Source organism: Ornithorhynchus anatinus, chromosome 6 (assembly GCF_004115215.2).
Source record: "Ornithorhynchus anatinus isolate Pmale09 chromosome 6, mOrnAna1.pri.v4, whole genome shotgun sequence".
NCBI classification, from domain to species: domain Eukaryota; kingdom Metazoa; phylum Chordata; class Mammalia; order Monotremata; family Ornithorhynchidae; genus Ornithorhynchus; species Ornithorhynchus anatinus.
The window spans coordinates 2,392,415-2,411,126 of record NC_041733.1 but is presented as its reverse complement, the minus strand read 5'-3'; the positions used below and the strand labels follow the sequence as shown (position 1 = coordinate 2,411,126).

Genomic DNA, 18,712 nt, shown 5'->3' with positions numbered 1-18,712 from the left:
GAGTGCCCATCGGGCACCCAGAACTCAAGGTAGAATCGGCAGGGGCGAGGCGACGGGGGTGATTTAAGTTGAAGAGTTGGCAACGTGCCTTTAAAACGTGAGCCAAGAGTTGCGGCCCAAATGGAAAATGGAACAATTGGGGTACCGTGGCGAAAAATATGGTGTTCAGCGACAAGGGCGGTCAGACGGTGAAGAGGTAATCGTGGTTTATCGTTATGGTCTCCGGAGACGTTTTTCTGGAGAATCCAGCGGGGAGGCTGTGACAGGTGAATGATAAGTTAGCAGTTCGGAGGAGAAGGGTTCTCGGTAGCGGCAGCTCACCGGCGGCCGGTGGTGGTTCCGTCCGGCCTACGGACTCTTGGGCTCTCCTCACAAAAAACCTCATTTCGGCGATGCCCCTTTCTTGGGTGACACCCCTCTTAAGCTTGTGGCGGGCAGGGAGTGCGGCTACCAACTCCGTCGTATTGTAGTGACAATGATAATGATGGCGTTTGTTAAGCCCTTACTATGTGCCAAGCACTGGTAACCCTCCCAAGCGCTCAGTCCGCTGCCGTGCCCACAGTGAGCGTTCGACTCCCGGCTCTGCCACTTGTCAGCTGTGTGACCGTGGGCAAGTCACTTCACTTCACTGTGCCTCAGTTCCCTCATCTGTAAAATGGGGATTAACTGTGAGCCTCAGGTGGGACAACCTGATTACCCCGTATCAACCCCAGCGCTTAGAACAGTGCCCTGCACAACGTAAGCGCTTAACAAATACCAACACCTTTGCTACAGCCGTCCCGCTCGGCGGCCTTTCTGAACCGTTCTGCCGCTGACGTCACCTCCAGTGGTACCCGTCTAGACACCTCCCGATGTAGTGAGCGCTTCTTGGTCCTGGGAGGAGAACCTCTGCCCCCCCCCAGCCCCGACGGGTGATCTTAGGTCGGCCTTCCGGTCGTCGTCTGTGAATCGCCACAGAGGTGAAGTGGAGCCGCCCCTCCTGAGGAGGAGGGGAGTCGGTCCTTTCCTCCTGGGAGTGTGGGACCTCTGAGAGCCCTAGAGACGACGGCAGGCTAGTAATAATAATTATAATTATGGTATTCGTTAAGCGCCTACTATGAGCTAGGCCCTGTTGTAGCGATAACATCGAAAGAGGCCATTTCACGCCCTGAAACTCGGGGACTAGACACTGTCAATGGCGACCTAGAAGAATAATGTTGGTATTTGTTAAGCGCTTACTATGGGCAGAGCACTGTTCTAAGCGCTAGGGTAAACACAGGGGAATCAGGTTGTCCCACGTGGGGCTCACAGTCTTCATCCCCATTTTACAGATGAGGGAACCGAGGCCCAGAGAAGTGAAGTGACTTGCCCACAGTCACACGGCTGACAAGTGGCGGAGCTGGGATTCGAACTCATGAGCCCTGACTCCAAAGCCCGTGCTCTTCCCGCTGCGCCACGCTGCTTCTCAGAAGACCAGACTGTAAGCTCGTGTGGGCAGGGAATATGTTTATTGTTCTGTTGTACTCTCCCAAGCGCTTAATACAGTGCTCTACACACAGTAAGCTCTCAGTAAATACAAGTGAATGAATGAATGGAGATAATATCCACCAATCATATTTACTGAGCGCTTAGTATAGTAATAATAATGATAATGGTGGTATTTGTTAAGCGCTTACAGTGTGCATCATCCCCATTTTACAGATGAGGTAACTGAGGCACAGAGAGGTTAAGTGACTTGCCCACAGTCACACATCTGACAGGTGGCAGAGCTGGGATTCGAACCCATGACCTCTGACCCCCAAGCCCGGGCTCTTTCCTCTGAGCCACGCTACTGTGGGCAGAACCCTGACGAAAGCGCTTGAGAAAGCTCGTTATAATAGACAGGTTCCCTGCCCACAGTGAGCTTGCAGTCTAGAGGGAGGGACAGACATTAGTAGAAATGAAGAAATTACGGATATATAAATTACGGATGGGGTAATGGGCCCAATGTTTATCCAGTCCTTTATGGATGTATTGTGGAATGGCAATTTGAACATTTTACCCCTTCTCGATTTGATTTGCCTTTTGTGTCCGCAACATGGCTAGATGTAATAATAATAATAATAAGGAGAACGTTGGTATTTGTTAAGCGCTTACTATGTGCGGAGCACTGTTCTAAGCCGGGGTAGATACAGGGTAATCAGTTTGTCCCACGTGAGGCTCACAGTCTTCATCCCCGTTTTCCAGATGAGGGAACTGAGGCCCAGAGAAGTGAAGCGACTTGCCCACGGTCACACAGCTGACAAGGGGCAGAGCCAGGATTCGAACCCATGCCCTCTCGCTCCCAAGCCCGGGCTCTTTCCACTGAGCCATGCCATTTTAAGGAACAGCCTCGAAGCGTCTTTCAAGTGGTAACTCTTAAAAAGTCCATCGAAATAGTTGTATATATTGAGCTCTTACCGTGTGCAAAGCACTGTACTAAGCACTTGGGAGAGTACACTATAACAATATAACGGACACGTTCCCTGCCTACGACGAGCTTACGATCTGAAGGGGAGGGGGTAGACAGAAACCAATATAAATAAATAAATTACAAATATGTACATAAGTGAGCTTGTTGTGGGCAGGGAATCTATCTGTTGTTAGATCGTACTCTCCCAATCCTTTAGTACAGTGCTTTGCGCACAGTAAACGCTAAATAAATACGATTATTGAACGGATGAATGAGCGAATGCATGCCGTGCGGCCGGGAGGGGGGATTTATTCAATCGCATTTATTGAGCGCCTACTGTGTGCAAAGCACTGTACCGCAAGCTTGGAAAGTACCGATAGAAACGATCCCTACCCAACAACGGGCTCACGGTCTAGAAGGGGGAGACAGGCAATGAAACCAAACAATTCGACGGGCATCGATGGCATCAGAATAGGAAAATAGAATTATAAATATATACACATCATTAATAAAATAAATAGAATAATAAATATGTACAAATATACCAAGTGCTGTGGGGCGGAGCAGGGGGTAGAGCAGAAGGAGGGAGTCGGGGCGATGGGGAGGGGAGGAGGAGCAGAGGCAAAGGGGGGGCTCAGTCTGGGAAGGCCTCCTGGAGGAGGTGAGCTCTCAGGAGGGCTCGGAAGGGGGGAAGAGAGTCAGTTTGGCGGAGGTGAGGAGGGAGGGCGTTCCGGGCCAGAGGTAGGACGTGGCCCGGGGGTCGACGGCGGGATAGGCGAGAGCGGGGGACGGCGAGGAGGTGGGAGGCGGAGGAGCGGAGCGTGCGGGGTGGGCGGTGGAAAGAGAGAAGGGAGGTGAGGTAGGAGGAGGCGAGGGGATGGACAGCTTTGAAGCCAAGAGTGAGGAGTTTTAGCTTCATGAGAAGGTTAATAGGCAACCACCGGAGGCTTTTGAGGAGGGGGGATGACATGCCCAGAGCGTTTCTCTAGAAAGATAATCCAGGTAGCAGAGTGAAGTATAGACCGGAGCGGGGAGAGACAAGAGGATGGAAGATCAGAAAGGAGGCTGATGCGGTAATCCGGTCGGGATAGGGTGAGAGATTGTGCCAACAAGGTAGCGGTTTAGATGGAGAGGAACGTGCGGATCTGGGCGATGTCGTGAAGGTGAGAACGGCGGGTTTTGGTGACAGACTGGATGCGTGGGGTGAACGAGAGAGCGGAGTCAAGGATGGCACCAAGCTTGCGGGCCTGTGAGCGGGAAGGACGGTGCTGCCGTCCGCAGTGACGGGAGAGTCGGGGAGAGGACGGGGTTTGGGAGGGAAGCTAAGGAGCTCAGTCTTGGACGTGAACGAGATGAGAAATGGGATGAGAAAAGGGAGCAAGTCAGGGCAGCGCAGAAGGGGGTGTCGCAGCTCCCACTGTACAAATAAATCAAGGTTCAGGAGGTCTGTAGGGTTCAGAAGCTTCCTTCTCAGAGATCTGAAAATAGGGGAGCCGTGCTCCGACGACTCTGCAAACTGATTTCACCGTCAGCTTGGTCACTGAGGAGCCGTAATATATAAAAAGTTCCTATTGGCCAAAGTTGTTCGAGTACGTACTCAAGTGGAAATCACAGTATTCAGTATTAGGAAAGCACCGCAGGAGCAAACCCAAGTTCTCTGCCCACAAGGAGCTTGCAGTGTACTGGGGAAGGCAGGCACCCAGAACGTTTGCAAAGAACGGGAGCAGGAGGAAGAACGGCACGAGTAGCAACGTGGCCTAATGGATAGAGCGCAGGCCTGGGAGTCGAAAAGACCTGGGTTCTAATCCCAGCTCTGCCACTGAACTGCTGTTGGACCTTGAGGAAGTCACTTCACTTCTCTGGGCCTCAGTTACTTCAGCTGAAAAATGGGAATTGAAACTGTGAGCCCCATATGGGACAGGGACTGTGTCCGACCAGATTATCTTGTTTTTACCCCAGCGCTCAGTACAGTACCTAGCGCAGAGTACATGCTTAACAAATACCATTTATATAGAGAGAGATATATATACACACACATAGACCAGAAAAGTAGTAGAACAAATAGGCTGGGATGAAATATCAGAATAAATCAGAATAGTTAACTGATTGGACAAGTGAATTAACACATATACAGAAGTGTGGAGGATGGGTATCAATGCAGAATCAATCCATCAGTAGTATTTATTGAGCAGGTACTGCATACTGAACACTTTCCTAAGCACTTGGGAGGGTAAAATATAACAGAAGCCCTAAAGGTGGTTTTGGGGTTAGTAGGTTTCATAGTATGTCCGTCTACATCAGAGTTTGTCTCTGGCATTCGGACAAGATCTTCTGTTGAACTTTGCCTGCTGTGTTTTTCATTTTCTTTGGTTCGGTTGCTCATCGTGGGGGTTATCGTGTTCTGGGGGAAGAACAGTTCCACTTCATTTACCTTTTCTCCTCTACTAGGTTGTCAAATACATTTTTAGATAGTCATCGTAAAACAAATAAGCCACTAATCTCATTCAGGTGCCTGTATTCTGTTTGTTTACCAACTGGTTCAATCAGCCAGTACCAGTGGTGTTTATTGAGCGCATACTTTGTGCAGAGCACTGGACTAAGCGTTTGGGACAGTACAGCATAAAGTTGATAGGTTCCCTGCCTCTGAGGAACCTACCCGGTTCCTGACGACCCAGAACATCCAGATACCACCGTGTCCACGGCCCTGAACCTCAGAGCTCAGAAAAAATTGTCATCGTTTTTCAGAGTGTTCAAAGTAGCAGGCTTTGTTTGCCCAAGGTTCGCCCTGCTTTGATCCTTGGTTTCTTATTAAAGAGCCCTCAGCGAGGCACCATGAAACCCCTAACCGTGACCAGACGGAAACCAAGCCTAGGGTTGACGGATGAGACTCAATCAGTGGCATTTATTGAGCATTTATTGGGTACAGAGCACTGCACTCAGCCTAAGTTAAGGGAAGTTAACGGACTACTAGTTCCATTCCTAATTCAAGGAATTAGGACAAAGTGAAAACTTGGCTCTCTGGAATAAAGTGATTAAAGCACAGGCCGGGGAGCCAGAAAACCTGGCTTCTACTCGTAGCCCCACCACTTGTCTGTTGCGTGACCACGGGCAAGCCACTTCACTTCTCCGGGCCTCAGTTCCCTCATCTGCAAAATGGGGATTAAGACTGTGAGCCCCATATGGGACGTGGACTGTGTCCAACCTGGTTAGCTTGTATCTGCTCCAGGGCTTAGTCCTGTGCTCTGCACAAAGTAAGCACTTAAGTATAATAAAAAAAAATAAACAAGATCCCTGCCCTCGAGAAACTTATAGACTAGAGGAGGAAACCAAGATTAAAATAATTACAAATAGACGTGTAAATATATGCTGGAGGAGGGGTGAGTATGGAAGTGCTTTAAGGGGGTGAGACCCGAGGGCATCCACGATGCACAAAGAAGGGAGGTACAGATCCAAATGCGATGATTGGGAGGGGATTTGGTTTATTTGCTATTGTTTTAATGAGATGTTCATCCCCTCGATTCTATTTATCGCTATTGTTCTTGTCTGTCCGTCTCCCCCGATTAGACCGTAAGTCCGTCAAAGGGCAGGGACCGTCTCTATCTGTTACCGATTTGTCCATTCCAAGCGCTTAGTACAGTGCTCTGCACATAGTAAGCGCTCAATAAATGCTATTGAATGAATGAATGAATGAATGAATGAATGACAAGGTCGTTGGGGCCACTAAGGGCTGCAGTCAATCGATCGGTTATTGAGCACTTACTGTGTGCAGAACCCTGTCCTAAGCACCTGGGAGAGTACAATGTACCAATATAAAAGAGTCAGCGGGCTCATTCCCCGCCCACATCGAGCTACAGGGGCTGAGTGAGTGAGCTGGGAAGGCAGCTCCAAGGCCCCCACAGCGGAGAGGCCCCAGGAATCGCTTTCTGGAAGTTTCCTTGGCACTGTAAAGGATCCTCTCCTCGTGGGGCTGATTTACAAGCCTTTGAAAATAAGCAATCCCCCAAGGCGAAGTGGGTCATTTCACCGTCCTGCTGTCCTGAATGAAAAACTTTTTCCTAGCACGAGGTATCTCCCTGCCCCTCCTCTGGACAAGTAAGTATTTTATAAAAAGAAGAACTCGAGTTTCGTGAGCAGGGAAGGGAAGGAAGGTGGAAGGTTAAGGGGAAAAAAAAACCAAAGAGGCCATAAACAGGTAATGTAGTGTAACTTGTGTAGGTAAAGAGGGTTAATTGGTTAAGAATTACTGCATTGCTAGCCATTATGGACTTACTCTCACAGTGGTTCGCTGTATATCCATGAAATATCAGTATATCATGCCCTGTCTTTAGGGAAATACAAATTGAATTCCCCTCACTATTAGCCTCCTGTGTTGGTCTTCTCGCTCTTAATGCTTTTATGCGGGGTAGATACTGCTTATTTGGCTGATCTGAGAAAGATTTAGACTATTTTAATTTATACGAGTATATTTCAAATGCGGTCGCATTAAAAATAATTGCTCGCGTTTTATGTGGAGGAAAGTAGAAGTGCATTTCCAATAAAATAATTCTGGCCCCTAACTGAGAAGCTGTGACAAATGGAAATTTATATTTCCATAATAAAAAGATATAGCAAACACACAGTCATTTACATATTGTTCCTGAAATATTGCATACTGGCTTTGTCAGTGCTAGTAAGTCCATTTCAAGGATGTCGCCTGTAGTCCATTAGTTTGGATAATGAGCCCTATAAAGTACATTTATAACTTGTGGCACTGCAAGGAGATGGATTCTAATTTTCATCCTTTTATCTAGACACATTGAAAGAAGGTCAATGGAGGGTTCTGTATGATTCATTGTCCCAACACATATCAGATGACAGAGACCTGATAATGTCGGTGCATAAGTGTTTTCCTTATTTGGAAATTGCACTTGAAAGAAATCTCCTTATGATCAGCCTTTGAAGCAAAGTGGAAACTGATATTAAAAGAAGCACTCTCCGCCTCCTCCCGCCGCCCCCCAGCCCCCTAAAACATTATCAAACGTATGACCAGATAGCTCTTCCTGAACAAAAGAGAGCGAGAAAGAAACACTTAACCCAAAAATAAAAAGCCTTTTGTAGCTTTTACTGCTCGTGAGTGATAAAACATGACGTTTAATCAACCGTTTTCCCCTTTCGGAGCATTAAGAAAACAGCAACCTGTGTCTCAAACAATACAAGGAGCCATGATTATCGAGCAGACGCATCCAACTTGGCTCACTTCTTGATTTTAAGGGCATTCCCAAATGAACGGACTATTAGTTCCGTTCCTAATTCTAAGAAAGACCAGACAAAACCAAAAACTTGGCTCTCTGGGAATTTAGTTGGCGCTTCACATCAGGAAAAGGGGCTTCGTTTGGGGCAGCCTCCATGGACCGATATCCGCCGAAATATTTCTAGGCGGAATCGTGGGTTCGGAGATTGGTTTTGAATTTTCGGGACCCTTGATTAAAGGTCTTTTTGGGTCCATCCTGTTTAACTTGTAACTACGCCAGCACGTAGAGCAATGTTCGACTCATAGTAACCACTTAATAATGCTTTTATTATTTTTAGAAGTCTGAAAGTTATGGGCAGAGAACCTGTCTGCTAATTCTGTTGTATTGTACTCCCCAAATGCTTAGTAAAGTGCTCTGCACATAGTAAGCACTCAATAAATACCACTAATTGATTAACCTCTGCAAGACTCACCACCAGTCGAGCAGGGTTTTACTCCTAAATCCTTTATCATCTCGCTGGCTTCGTTCTTAACTGCTCATCACTCTGCTTCCTGTCTTAGCATTCATAGTCTACAAATTACTGCATTTCTCCAGGACTTGGTGATCATTTCCTGGACATTAAATCTCATTTTTTTTTTCGCCTCTCTGCGGATTTATTTTTTCAAACCCTGGCTTTTCGATTGTTGTGTCCGACTTCGGGAAGTCGGCCTCTTTGACAGTTGAGACGTAGTTCCCGTTATCCGTGTCGATGCTTCCACCCGTCGATAACAGTGTGATCCTGATTTGGTTTATTTCAAAACAATCCCACTCCGGCGTTGAAATGTCTCACCTCTCTATGGCCGTCTCGTCTGTTGAACTGGATCTTTGGGGAGAGTGATTTCATCACGACCCGGGAAGAGTTCAAGGGAAGAGCAGGCGGGACAGAGCCGTCTCGACAGCCTGACATTTTCTATCAGGACGTTCCACCATCGGGAAGCCGTGGGGTCTAGTGGTTGGAAAATGGTGCCGTGAGCCAGAGGACCTGAGTTCTAATCCCAGCCCCGCCATTTGCCTGCTGTGTGACCTTCGGCAAATCACTTAACTTCTCTGTGACTCAGTTCCCTCAACTGTAAAATGGGGTTTCGTTACCTGTTCTCCCTCCTACTTGCCTGTGAGCTCAACATGGGACAGGGACTGCCTCCCACCTGATTAACCTGCGTCTGCCCCAGCGCTTAGAGCGGTGCTTGACACGTAATAAGCCCTTTACAAATACCATTAAAAATAATAATAATTCCATCTTGAGCATTCCAGATTGGGATGAGTTCTGGTTTCTTGTTTTCGGGAGGACCAAGGCTCTGGCCAGTGATACGTCCAAGGACTCGCCTGGCACAGTAGGAGATAAATTCCAGAGCCACATGGCGAGGAGGGAGGGGCCAATGCACCATTTTCACCGGGTCCTTCTCTTTTTTTTTTTTTTTTCCTTTTTTATGATATTTTTCAAGTGCTTCCTATATGCCAAGGACTGGACTAAGCCCTGGGGTAGATGCAACGTAATCAGATTGGACACAGTATAGTACAGTGCTTTGCACAGTGCTTTATTGCTTTACTACAGTGCTTTGCATGCAGCAAGTGCTCAATAAATAAATACAGTTGAATGATCATCACAGTCTGTGCGTGTCCCACATGGGACTCCCAGTGCTAACCCCCATCTTACAGATGAGGTCGATGAGGCGCAGAGAAGCAAAGTGACTTGCCCAAGATCACACTGTCCCCCCGGACCTCGCGCCGGGCTCACCGTGAGCCGATTCAGCCAGCACGCTGCGTAAGCTATGGAAAGTTTCAAAGGCTCCAGGCAGCGCCGTGTTTAGCAGTGCAAATTCTTGCTCCGTTGCTCTATTTTGCTTTATCGTAACGTGACACGCAGTGTGGTTGGCTACATCACAGGACCTTCATTCTGCAGGTTAATAACCGTTTGAGGAGAACGGTTTAACGTTCTCAAGGTTCAACGCCTTGATTCTATTTATTTGCTATTGTTTTAATGAGATGTTCATCCCCTCGATTCTATTTATTGCTATTTTTCTTGTCTGTCCGGCTCCCCCGATTGGACCGTAAGCCCATCAAAGGGCAGGGACTGTCTCTACCTGTTACCGATTTGTACATTCCAAGCGCTTAGTCCAGTGCTCTGCACATAGTAAGCGCCCAATAAATACTATTGAATGAATGAATGAAAATGATAGAGCATCTTTTGGGGATCCAGAGAGACCAGCCAGTGACAATTATTGAATACCTACCGAGCGCGAGGCATTGAACTAAACACCTCAGTATTCATTCAATTGTATTTATTGAGTGCTTACTGTTTGCAGAGCAATGTACTAAGCACTTGGAAAGTACAATTAGGCACAAAAGAGAGACAGTCCCTACCCACGACGGGTTCACAGTCTAGAAAGGGGGAGACAGACATCAAAACAAACAAACAGGCATCAATAGCATCAATATAAATAGAAACTTTAAAGAAGCCTCACAACCTTGTAAAACAGCTAAGCGCCAAGACCTAAATAGGAAATATTATTCACGCTTCTGAGTAACTTCGGACCCTTTTTTTCCTGCATGTCTTTATAGGTGCAAAGCGGTTATCGATCACTTTGGTCAAAGAATAAATGCCGACTATTTCATCGTGGAAGATAGTTACCTTCCGGAGAAAAGCTGCTCACCGGTGCAGTATGGGTAAGGCCGGGAGAAATGACAGTGTGATGTTTTTTGCTTTCAACAGCTGTTCTAACCCACAGCGTAAATATGGCATTCTGCAGAAACATTTATCTAGGGATTACACTGGTCGGTTATTCTTCCAGTCTCTCTGTATGTTGCCCTTATAAATTTTATTGTCTCTGCCCATCCCGTATGCACCCGGTAAACTGGCAAAGGAAACGAAAAGCTATCACAGCTCATCATTCATTCACTCAGTCATATTTATTACTATTTATTTACTGTGTTCAGAGCACTGTACTAAGCACTTTGTCATGCAAATTAAACCAAAAATCAGCTGCATCCCACAGCATCTGTGTCCCTATCTGTAATTTATTTCAATAAATGTCTCGCCTTCTGGACTCTAAGCTCCTTGTGGGCAGGGAACGTGTCTACCAACTGTGTTATAGCCGTCCCAAGTGCTTAGTACAAGTGCTCTGAACACCCAATAAGCACCCAATAAATGTCATTGATCAATACCTCCCCAGGTGTCATTCCCCAAATAACGAGGCTTCTGAGACTCCTCAGTAATGGAGGGAAAGGTCCATTCTGAATCCACATTGACTTGTGTAAATGGGGCCAAAGAGTTCTAATAAAGCAGTGTAACTCTTTTTTATGGAATTTTTAAGTGCTTACTATGTGTCAAGCATTGTTCTAAGCACTGGGGTAAATGCAGTAGCAATAATAATAATAATTGTGGCCTCTGTTAAGCCCTTACTGTGTGCCAGACACTGTACTAAGCGCTGGAGTGGATCCAAGGAAATCAGGTTGGACACAGTTCCTGTCCCACGTGGGGCTTCCGGTCTCAATCCCCATTTTACAGATGAGGTAACTGGAGCCCGGAGAAGTGAAGTGACTTGCCCAAGGTCCCCCAGCAGAGAAGTGGCAGAGGTGGGATTAGAACCCATGATCTTCTGACTCCCAGGTCTGTGCTCTCTCGACTACGCCATGCTGCTTACCATTATAATTATGGTATTTGTTAAGCGCTTACTATGTGCCAAGCACTGTTTTAAGCGTTGGGATAAATACAAGGTAATCAGGTTGTCCCACGTGGGGCTTACAGTCTTCATCCCCATTTTACAGATGAGGTAACTGAGGCACAGAGAAGTTAAGTGGCTGGCCCAGGGTCATACAGCATGCGGGTGGTGAAGCCGGGTTCAGAACCTGCATCCTCTAACTCCCAATCCCGCGCTCTTTCCACTAAGCCACGCTGCAAGTTAACTAGGTGGGCCGGAGTCCTAGTCGCTTACAGTGCTCACGGTCTAGGCAGGAGGGAGGACTGGAAAACTGAGGCACGGAGAAGTCAGATGACTTGCCCAAAGTCACACAGCAAGCATTTGGCAGAACCAAGATTAATAATAATAATAATAATGGTGGTATCTGTTAAGCGCTTACTATGTGAAAAGCACGGTCCCAAGCGCTGGGGGGATACAAGTGATCAGGTTCTCCCACGTGGGGCTCACAGTTTTAATCCCCATTTTACAGATGAGGTCACTGAGGCACAGAGAAGTGAAATGACTTGCCCACAGTCACACAGCTGGCAAGTGGCGGAGCCGAGATCGGAACCCATGACCTCTGACTCCCAAGCCCGGGCTCTTTCCACTGAGCCTCTGCCTCGTAGGCCCCTGCTCTTTCCGTCAGGTTACGCTGCTTCTCAAATAAACCCAAAAACCACCTGTGGCTCACAAAGAAAGGCCCCTGTTTTAGGACCCAAATCAATTACATTATTTTCTTTGGGCATCTATGTTCCTCTATCATTTCAGCAACTCTGGTCGCAGCAGAAATATCAAAGGTCAATATCGTACACCTACTTGAATGCGATGCTCTCTACTCCCTCGCCTAATGGAAAGAGCACGGGCCGGGGAGTCAGAAGACGTGCTTTCAGATCACGGCTCCACCCCTTGCCTGCTGTGTGACCTTGGACAAGTCACTTAATAGCTCCGGACCTTAGTTTCCTCATCTGGAAAACGAGGATTCAGTGCCCGTTCTGCCTCTCACTTGGACTGCGAGCCCAATGCGGGACGGGGACTGTGCCCGACCTGCTTATCCTGTGTCTCTCCCGCTGCTTAGGTCCGTCCTTGGCACGTAATAAGTGTTTAACAAGTATCATTATCATGAAGTGCCTGGAAAGGACAACAAAAGCACGAGACACGTTCCCTGCCCGCAAGAAGCTCCCGCAAGAACCGCGGAACCCCGGCAACGGAAACCAGTAGAAATGATACTCGGAAAAGGGCTCGATTGGGGCAGGAAGTAGGCATTCCCTTAGGGAAACTCGGGGCGCCGCGTCTGAGGCCGCCTGTCCCTTGGGCGGGAGAAGGGTGTTCGCCCTTGGATTAGCCCCTTTGGAACCTCTAGACGTAGGTTTGTTGGGGGAAGAGAATGTGTCTCTTTTGTGGTTATACCGTACTCTCCCAAGCACTTAGTGCAGTGCCCAACACACAGTAAGCGCTCGATAAATACAGTCGACTGACCAGACGTCCGGTCGAACCGTCCCCGCTGACTCTAAGTGACCGATCTCCTGTCCCGTCCCTTGCAGACAGATCTCCAGGGCTGTGCTCATTACAGATCGGTCAGTGATGAAGGCGGAATCGGACCAGCAGGTAACCGGACAGCTCTACTCTCCGATCCCCGGTCGCCGAAGGCAAACTTCTCGGGTGGGGATCTGTCTAGCCTCCCGAAGTGCGGCTCGCCGGACCCCGGGCACTAGTCTTACCCGATTAGGTAGCAGAGGCTTGGCCTTCAGGGCTCCTCCTAGAAGAGCAGAATGGTTTCTGCAGCCCGGGCCGGCTAAGAGAAATAGACAGCGGACCCCGCAGTCAAGCTGCTTAATGCTGAGAGTGTCCATTATCGTTAATGAGAGAGTAATGGCTGGGCTGCACGAAACACACACCTCTTTCACTCTTTCTCTCTGTCTCTCCCCATTCCCCAATTATTTCCACGCTCTCCAAGTTATCCATCAGCTCGTCCGCCACCCGGTATGGCGGTGGGGGGAAACATAGAGGGAGCCAACTTGGGGGTCTTCCGCCACACTGACACCCCCCCCCCCCCACCCCCAGCCCCCTGCTTTTGAGCTCCCCAGTGAATCGAATCCCTTACCAGCGTGGGATTAGGGGGTCACCGGGATCGGCCCGGGTATTTCAGGGACTTGGAATCGTCGTCCCGTGTTAGCTAAGGGGACCCCTTCGCGGGGGAAGGCTTTTGTGTGTGACACGGTTTTCTGAATCAGCGTTAGGCGTGGGAAATTACCAACCTTAGCTTTTTCAGTCTACACAACTTTACACTTTAAGGCGGGATGTTTTTGTAGAAAATACATATATTTCTCGAGCCCCAGTAATGCCTAAAAAATGGCTGGAGGTTTCCGAATAAATACAGATGCAAGTCACCGCGGTTCCCGCTTCTCCAGACTAAAACGTTAGCTAAGGGACACCCCTTTGTGGATGAGGGCTTTTGCGTGGGATAGCGTGGTGTTGTAGGGGTAAGGGGGTGGATACTGTTCTTAAAAATACGGCCTCCGCCTCTCGGAAGAGAAGCAGCCGAGGGAGCCCGAGAGCCGATCTCCAACTAGCTGAGGAAGCGATGGTGCTATGGATCTAAGATGGCCCGATCCAATCTCCCGTGCCCCAGAGGGTATCGTTTGCCGACGCGTTTGCTTCTCCTCCCCAGCTCTCGTGGGTACGGGCAACGGTCTGAGTTTCTTGAACAGAGCCAGCAAATGAATTTTTAAGCCATTCCCTTTGAAACCGTACGTCATTCCTTGCACATTTGTCGTTCCCGCCTGGCGGGAGTCATCTCAGTCTGGAGAAACGGGAATGGCGGTGACTGGCATCTATATTTATTCAGAAATCCCCAGCTGGTTTTTTTTAGACATTACCGATGCTCGAAATATATGTGTGTTTTTTTTAAAAAAGTTGCACCCTAAACTGTAAAGTTATGTAGATTGCAAAAGCTAAGGTTGGTAATATCCCATCCTAATGGTAATTTAGAAAACCGTATGGAGAGAAAGTTCCCAAGCTATCATCAGAGGTTGCTGAAATGTTCACCGAATTGACTGACAGCCTAAGCGTGGATCTTTTTATGGGGGGGCGATATAAATATTAGATATTAAGAAGCACGCCTGCATATTTGTTTTCTGCGATGAAAACGGTTCCTGGGCTAAAATCTCCCGTGCCAAGGTGGGGTTTTTTTTTATTACATTCATTTATTTATTTTTTAAACATCCATTTAAGTGTCGAAAGAGACCCTCAGCTTGGCGGTGAGCCACAGTGAAAGATTGAAACGGGCGTGTAACGGCGCGTATAACGTTCCCCGCGTGTCCTTTTCAGATTTCCATTCTGACGGTTCCCCCGGAGGAGGCGGGGCATCCGGCCGTCCGGGTCATCGAGCTGTGTTCCTCCACCATGACGTGCATGAAGGGCACCCGTAAGCGTAGTCGATTCCGCATCCCGTACCGGTGCATTCTTCTTCGGCCGGGCGGGGGACGACGAGGGGAGAGGAGGGAGCCGTGGGGGGAGACGGGGAATAAGGGCGCTTGCCTGCTGCGTGACCTTGGGCAAGTCGTCGAACTTCTCTGTGCCTCAGTTGCCTCATCTGCAAAATGGGTTTGTGAACCCCTGTGGAACGTGGACTGTGTCCAACCTTGTATTTACCCCATCGCTTAGTACAGTGCCTGGTTCAAAGTCATTGCTCAACAAATGCCATTTTTTTTTTTAAAAAAAGGCAGGGAGAACAAGATGCTGCAGTAAGTCACTGCTGATCAAGGAAACTTTTGCCCCCATTGATTTATCCTTGGTACGTGCAGCATCTCCTTTCATTCATTCAATAGTATTTATTGAGCGCTTACTATGTGCAGAGCACTGCACTAAGCGCCTGGAATGGACAAATCGGCAACAAATCTCCCAAGACTGGATAGCCCTACTTCCTGTCGAGAGGCGGTATCTAATCATTTCATTCAGACAGTCATATTTATTGAGCGTTTACCGTGTGCAGAGCACTGTACTAAGCACTTGGGAGAATACAATACAACAATAAACGGGAAATTCCCAGCCCACAACGAGTTTACAAACACACACATACACGTCGGATTATTAAATGCTCATAATAGTGACATTCGTTAAGCACTTCCTACGTGTCAAGCACGGTACTGGCCTGGGTACAAGATGATCAGGCCGGGCCTATTCCCCCGCCCACGGGGGACTTCCAGTACGAGGGACCGTGGCGGAGTTCAGATGGCCTCAGCGGAGAAAAAGCCCCCACCCTGCCTTGCTAATCCGTGTCAGGGTAGCAGGAGTTGGGCCATCAGGTCCTTCTTCCTTTCTGGATCCGTCCTTCTTTTCTACATTAAGTTTCTTGTCCCGTAGGAGAATCTAAGCAGGGTCCCAACAGTGGATTTGGAGGGGCGGAGGGGGAGGCGCGGGCAGTGGGGGATGGGGCTGTTGGCCCCAGATGCCCTTTCGGTCACCCACGTGCGCTCAGATCCAATCTCTCTATCTGTACCATCATCTCGGAACCTTACGTACAACTACGTCTCTATCGGTCCTTTTAGGCCATTAGTACTGTCACCAAAGTGGCCCTCCAACTCTCCGCTCCCAACCAACTTCTTCCTGCTCGGGGAGCATTTTAGAGCGTTCTTTGTCATTCCTAAACCCTAGCTCTGAAGTACCTTGGTTTAGGGGAACAACCAGTGGACTCTGTCCACTAGTGGAGTCGTGGCACTTGGTTTTAGGAATCTTGCAATTCTTCTCTTCCTCATCTTCTTCCTCCTCCTCCCCGCGCTCCCTCTCCCCCTCCCCTCATTTCAGCTCAGTCGGTCGTTACTAATAATGATAATGTTGGTATTTGTTAAGCGCTTACTATGTGCGGAGCACTGTTCTAAGCGCTGGGGGAGATACAGGGTCATCAGGTCGTCCCAAGTGAGGCTCACAGTCTTCATCCCCATTTTACAGATGAGGTCACTGAGGCACAGAGAAGTGAAGTGACTTGCCTACAGTCACACAGCTGACGAGTGGCAGAGTCGGGATTCGGACCCATGACCTCTGACTCCCAAGCCCGGGCTCTTTCCACTGAGCCACGCTGCTTCTCCCGATGATGAGATACATGATCTCACGTATACGTCTTTGGTTTCCAGAGTCATAGGTAGACATGGGTTAACCTTTCCCGTTTCTAGCTCAAAGAAACGGAAAGCCAAGGCCCCCTCAACAAATCCCCACCACACGTTTATCCGGGATTCGGGACCTCTCCTTTCAACCTAGCTCCGGGTCCCCTGGATAATAATAATAGTGATAACGAATGATTACATTAATTGTTAAGCGCTTACTATGTGCCCGGCCCTGTACTAAGTGCCGGGGTGGATACCAAGCAAATCAAGCTGGACACGGTCCCTCTCGCACGTGGGGCTCACGGTCTCGATCCCCATTTTACAGAGGAGGTAACTGAGGCCCAGAGAAGTGAAGTGACGTGCCCAAGGTCACCCGGCAAACAAGAATGGGGGAGCCGGGATTAGAACCCGTGACCACCTGACTTCGAGGCCCGTGCTCTATCCACTACGCCGTGCTGCTTCTGGATGAGGTTTGAGAGAGGGGCCTCCGTCTTGTGGTTCCTCCGAGCATCCTGTTGCCATTCTGAGAGAGACAGGATAAGCCAGTGGTCTGACCCCAAGCTCGTGGGCGAGGAATATGTTTACCACCTCTGTTATATTGTACTCCCCTCCCAAGCGCTTAGTACAGTACTCGGCACACAGTAAGCGCTTAATAATTAAAAAAGCAATCGATCGATTTGCTCATAGTCTTATGTCACCGCATTGCCCTCTCGCACAGCGTCAGCTGCTCCGTCCGCACGGCTGACTCCAAATCTGCCTCTTTATCCCTGCTCTCTTACCTGATCTACAATCCCGTGTTCCCTCATAATAGCGTTAATAAAAATAATAGTAATAGTGTTTTTGTAAGTGCTTACTATGTGCCAAACACTGTACTAAGCAGTGAGGTAGATACAAGACAGTCGTGCCAACACCTCAAACTGAACTCTGCCACTTGTCAGCTGTGTGACTGTGGGCAAGTCACTTTACTTCTCTGTGCCTCAGTTCCCTCATCTGTAAAATGGGGATTAAAAACTGTGAGCCTCACGTGGGACAACCTGATCGCCTTGTCTCCCCCAGCGCTTAGAACAGTGCTCTGCCCATAGTAAGCGCTTAACAAATACCAACATTATTATTATTATTACCTGTCTAATTCTGAACGTCCCTTTTAAACTGGCACCTGTTCCTGCTCCTCTTTCTCCTCCTCCACCCCCTAACCTTTTTGTTGCTGTCAACAATTCCACCATCCTCCCTATCCCGGAAGCCTGAATCCTTGGTGTCATCCTTGACTCTTTGAGCTCGCATGTTTGAAACACCGACAAATCCCACTGGATTTATCGATCCACCCCTCCCTCGCCACCCAGGCAGCGACCTCTGCCCGCCCGGGCCTTGATTTGATCAGATCAGTCTCCTAGCGTCCTTCTAGCCCCTCCCTGCTTCAGGCCGTCCACTCTGCCGCCAAGATCATCCTCGCGAAGCCCTTGCTCGACACCCATTTCTCTAGTCCTCCGAAACCTCCCGTCATCGAGCGAGAAGTCCTCGCATTTGTCTTCCGGGTTTTTCTCCAGCTTTCTCCATCTAGCATGTCAACTCTCTTCGGCCGCTACTCCCCAGCTCACACTCTTCTCTCACGCTCACCTTCTAACTCTGCCTCTCGTTGGACCGACCCCTGCTGGCTTCGTCTCCCACCCCGGCCTGAAAACGTGGCCTTCTCTCCCCACAGGATCTGCCAGAGCGCAGCGCTCCCGATCTTCAGAGCCCTCCCAAAATGCCACCTCTTTCTTTAAGTCTTCCCTCACTGATTAACCACGCCTCAAGCGCATCAGCCTAGCGCCCGCACTTTTCACCACTCATCCTTGGCAGTTTTGTCCGTCTGAACCTTTTTATTTGTCCTTTCAATTCTTTATTCCGCTATTCCTCCTTGACACATTTGTGCAGCCTCCTCTGTGCCCTTGTCCTTCCTCCCATTCTCACTATTTATCAGCAGTTTTCGCCTGGTTCCCCCGGGGAATTGCAAGCACCTCCGGGGCCCGGAACCTGGGTCTTGGTTTCGGCGCATCATGCCAAGCACTCCACACTCAGTCTGCGTTGGATAAAGACTGGTGATGGATTGACGACACCTGTTGCCTGTCCTCGAGAAGCTGTCACTCTTATGGCAGATCTGTGACTTTTTTCTTTTTTTTTAATGGTGTCTGTGAAGCACTTGCTATGTATCAAATACTGTTGTAAGCGCCGGGGTAGCTACAAGTTGTCAGACACAGTCCCTCTCCTGCATGGGGC

The 18,712-nt window shown here is 48.8% G+C and overlaps 1 protein-coding gene across 1 annotated transcript in view; it reads left to right on the top strand.

The window, feature by feature from the left end:
* Positions 1–18,712, top strand: part of CHM (CHM Rab escort protein) — a 110,006-nt gene that overhangs the window by 74,782 nt on the left and 16,512 nt on the right. Inside the window, 3 exon segments of the mRNA XM_029067881.1 lie at positions 10,240–10,344; positions 12,899–12,962; positions 14,685–14,781. Coding sequence (XP_028923714.1) covers positions 10,240–10,344; positions 12,899–12,962; positions 14,685–14,781 — 266 coding nt within the window.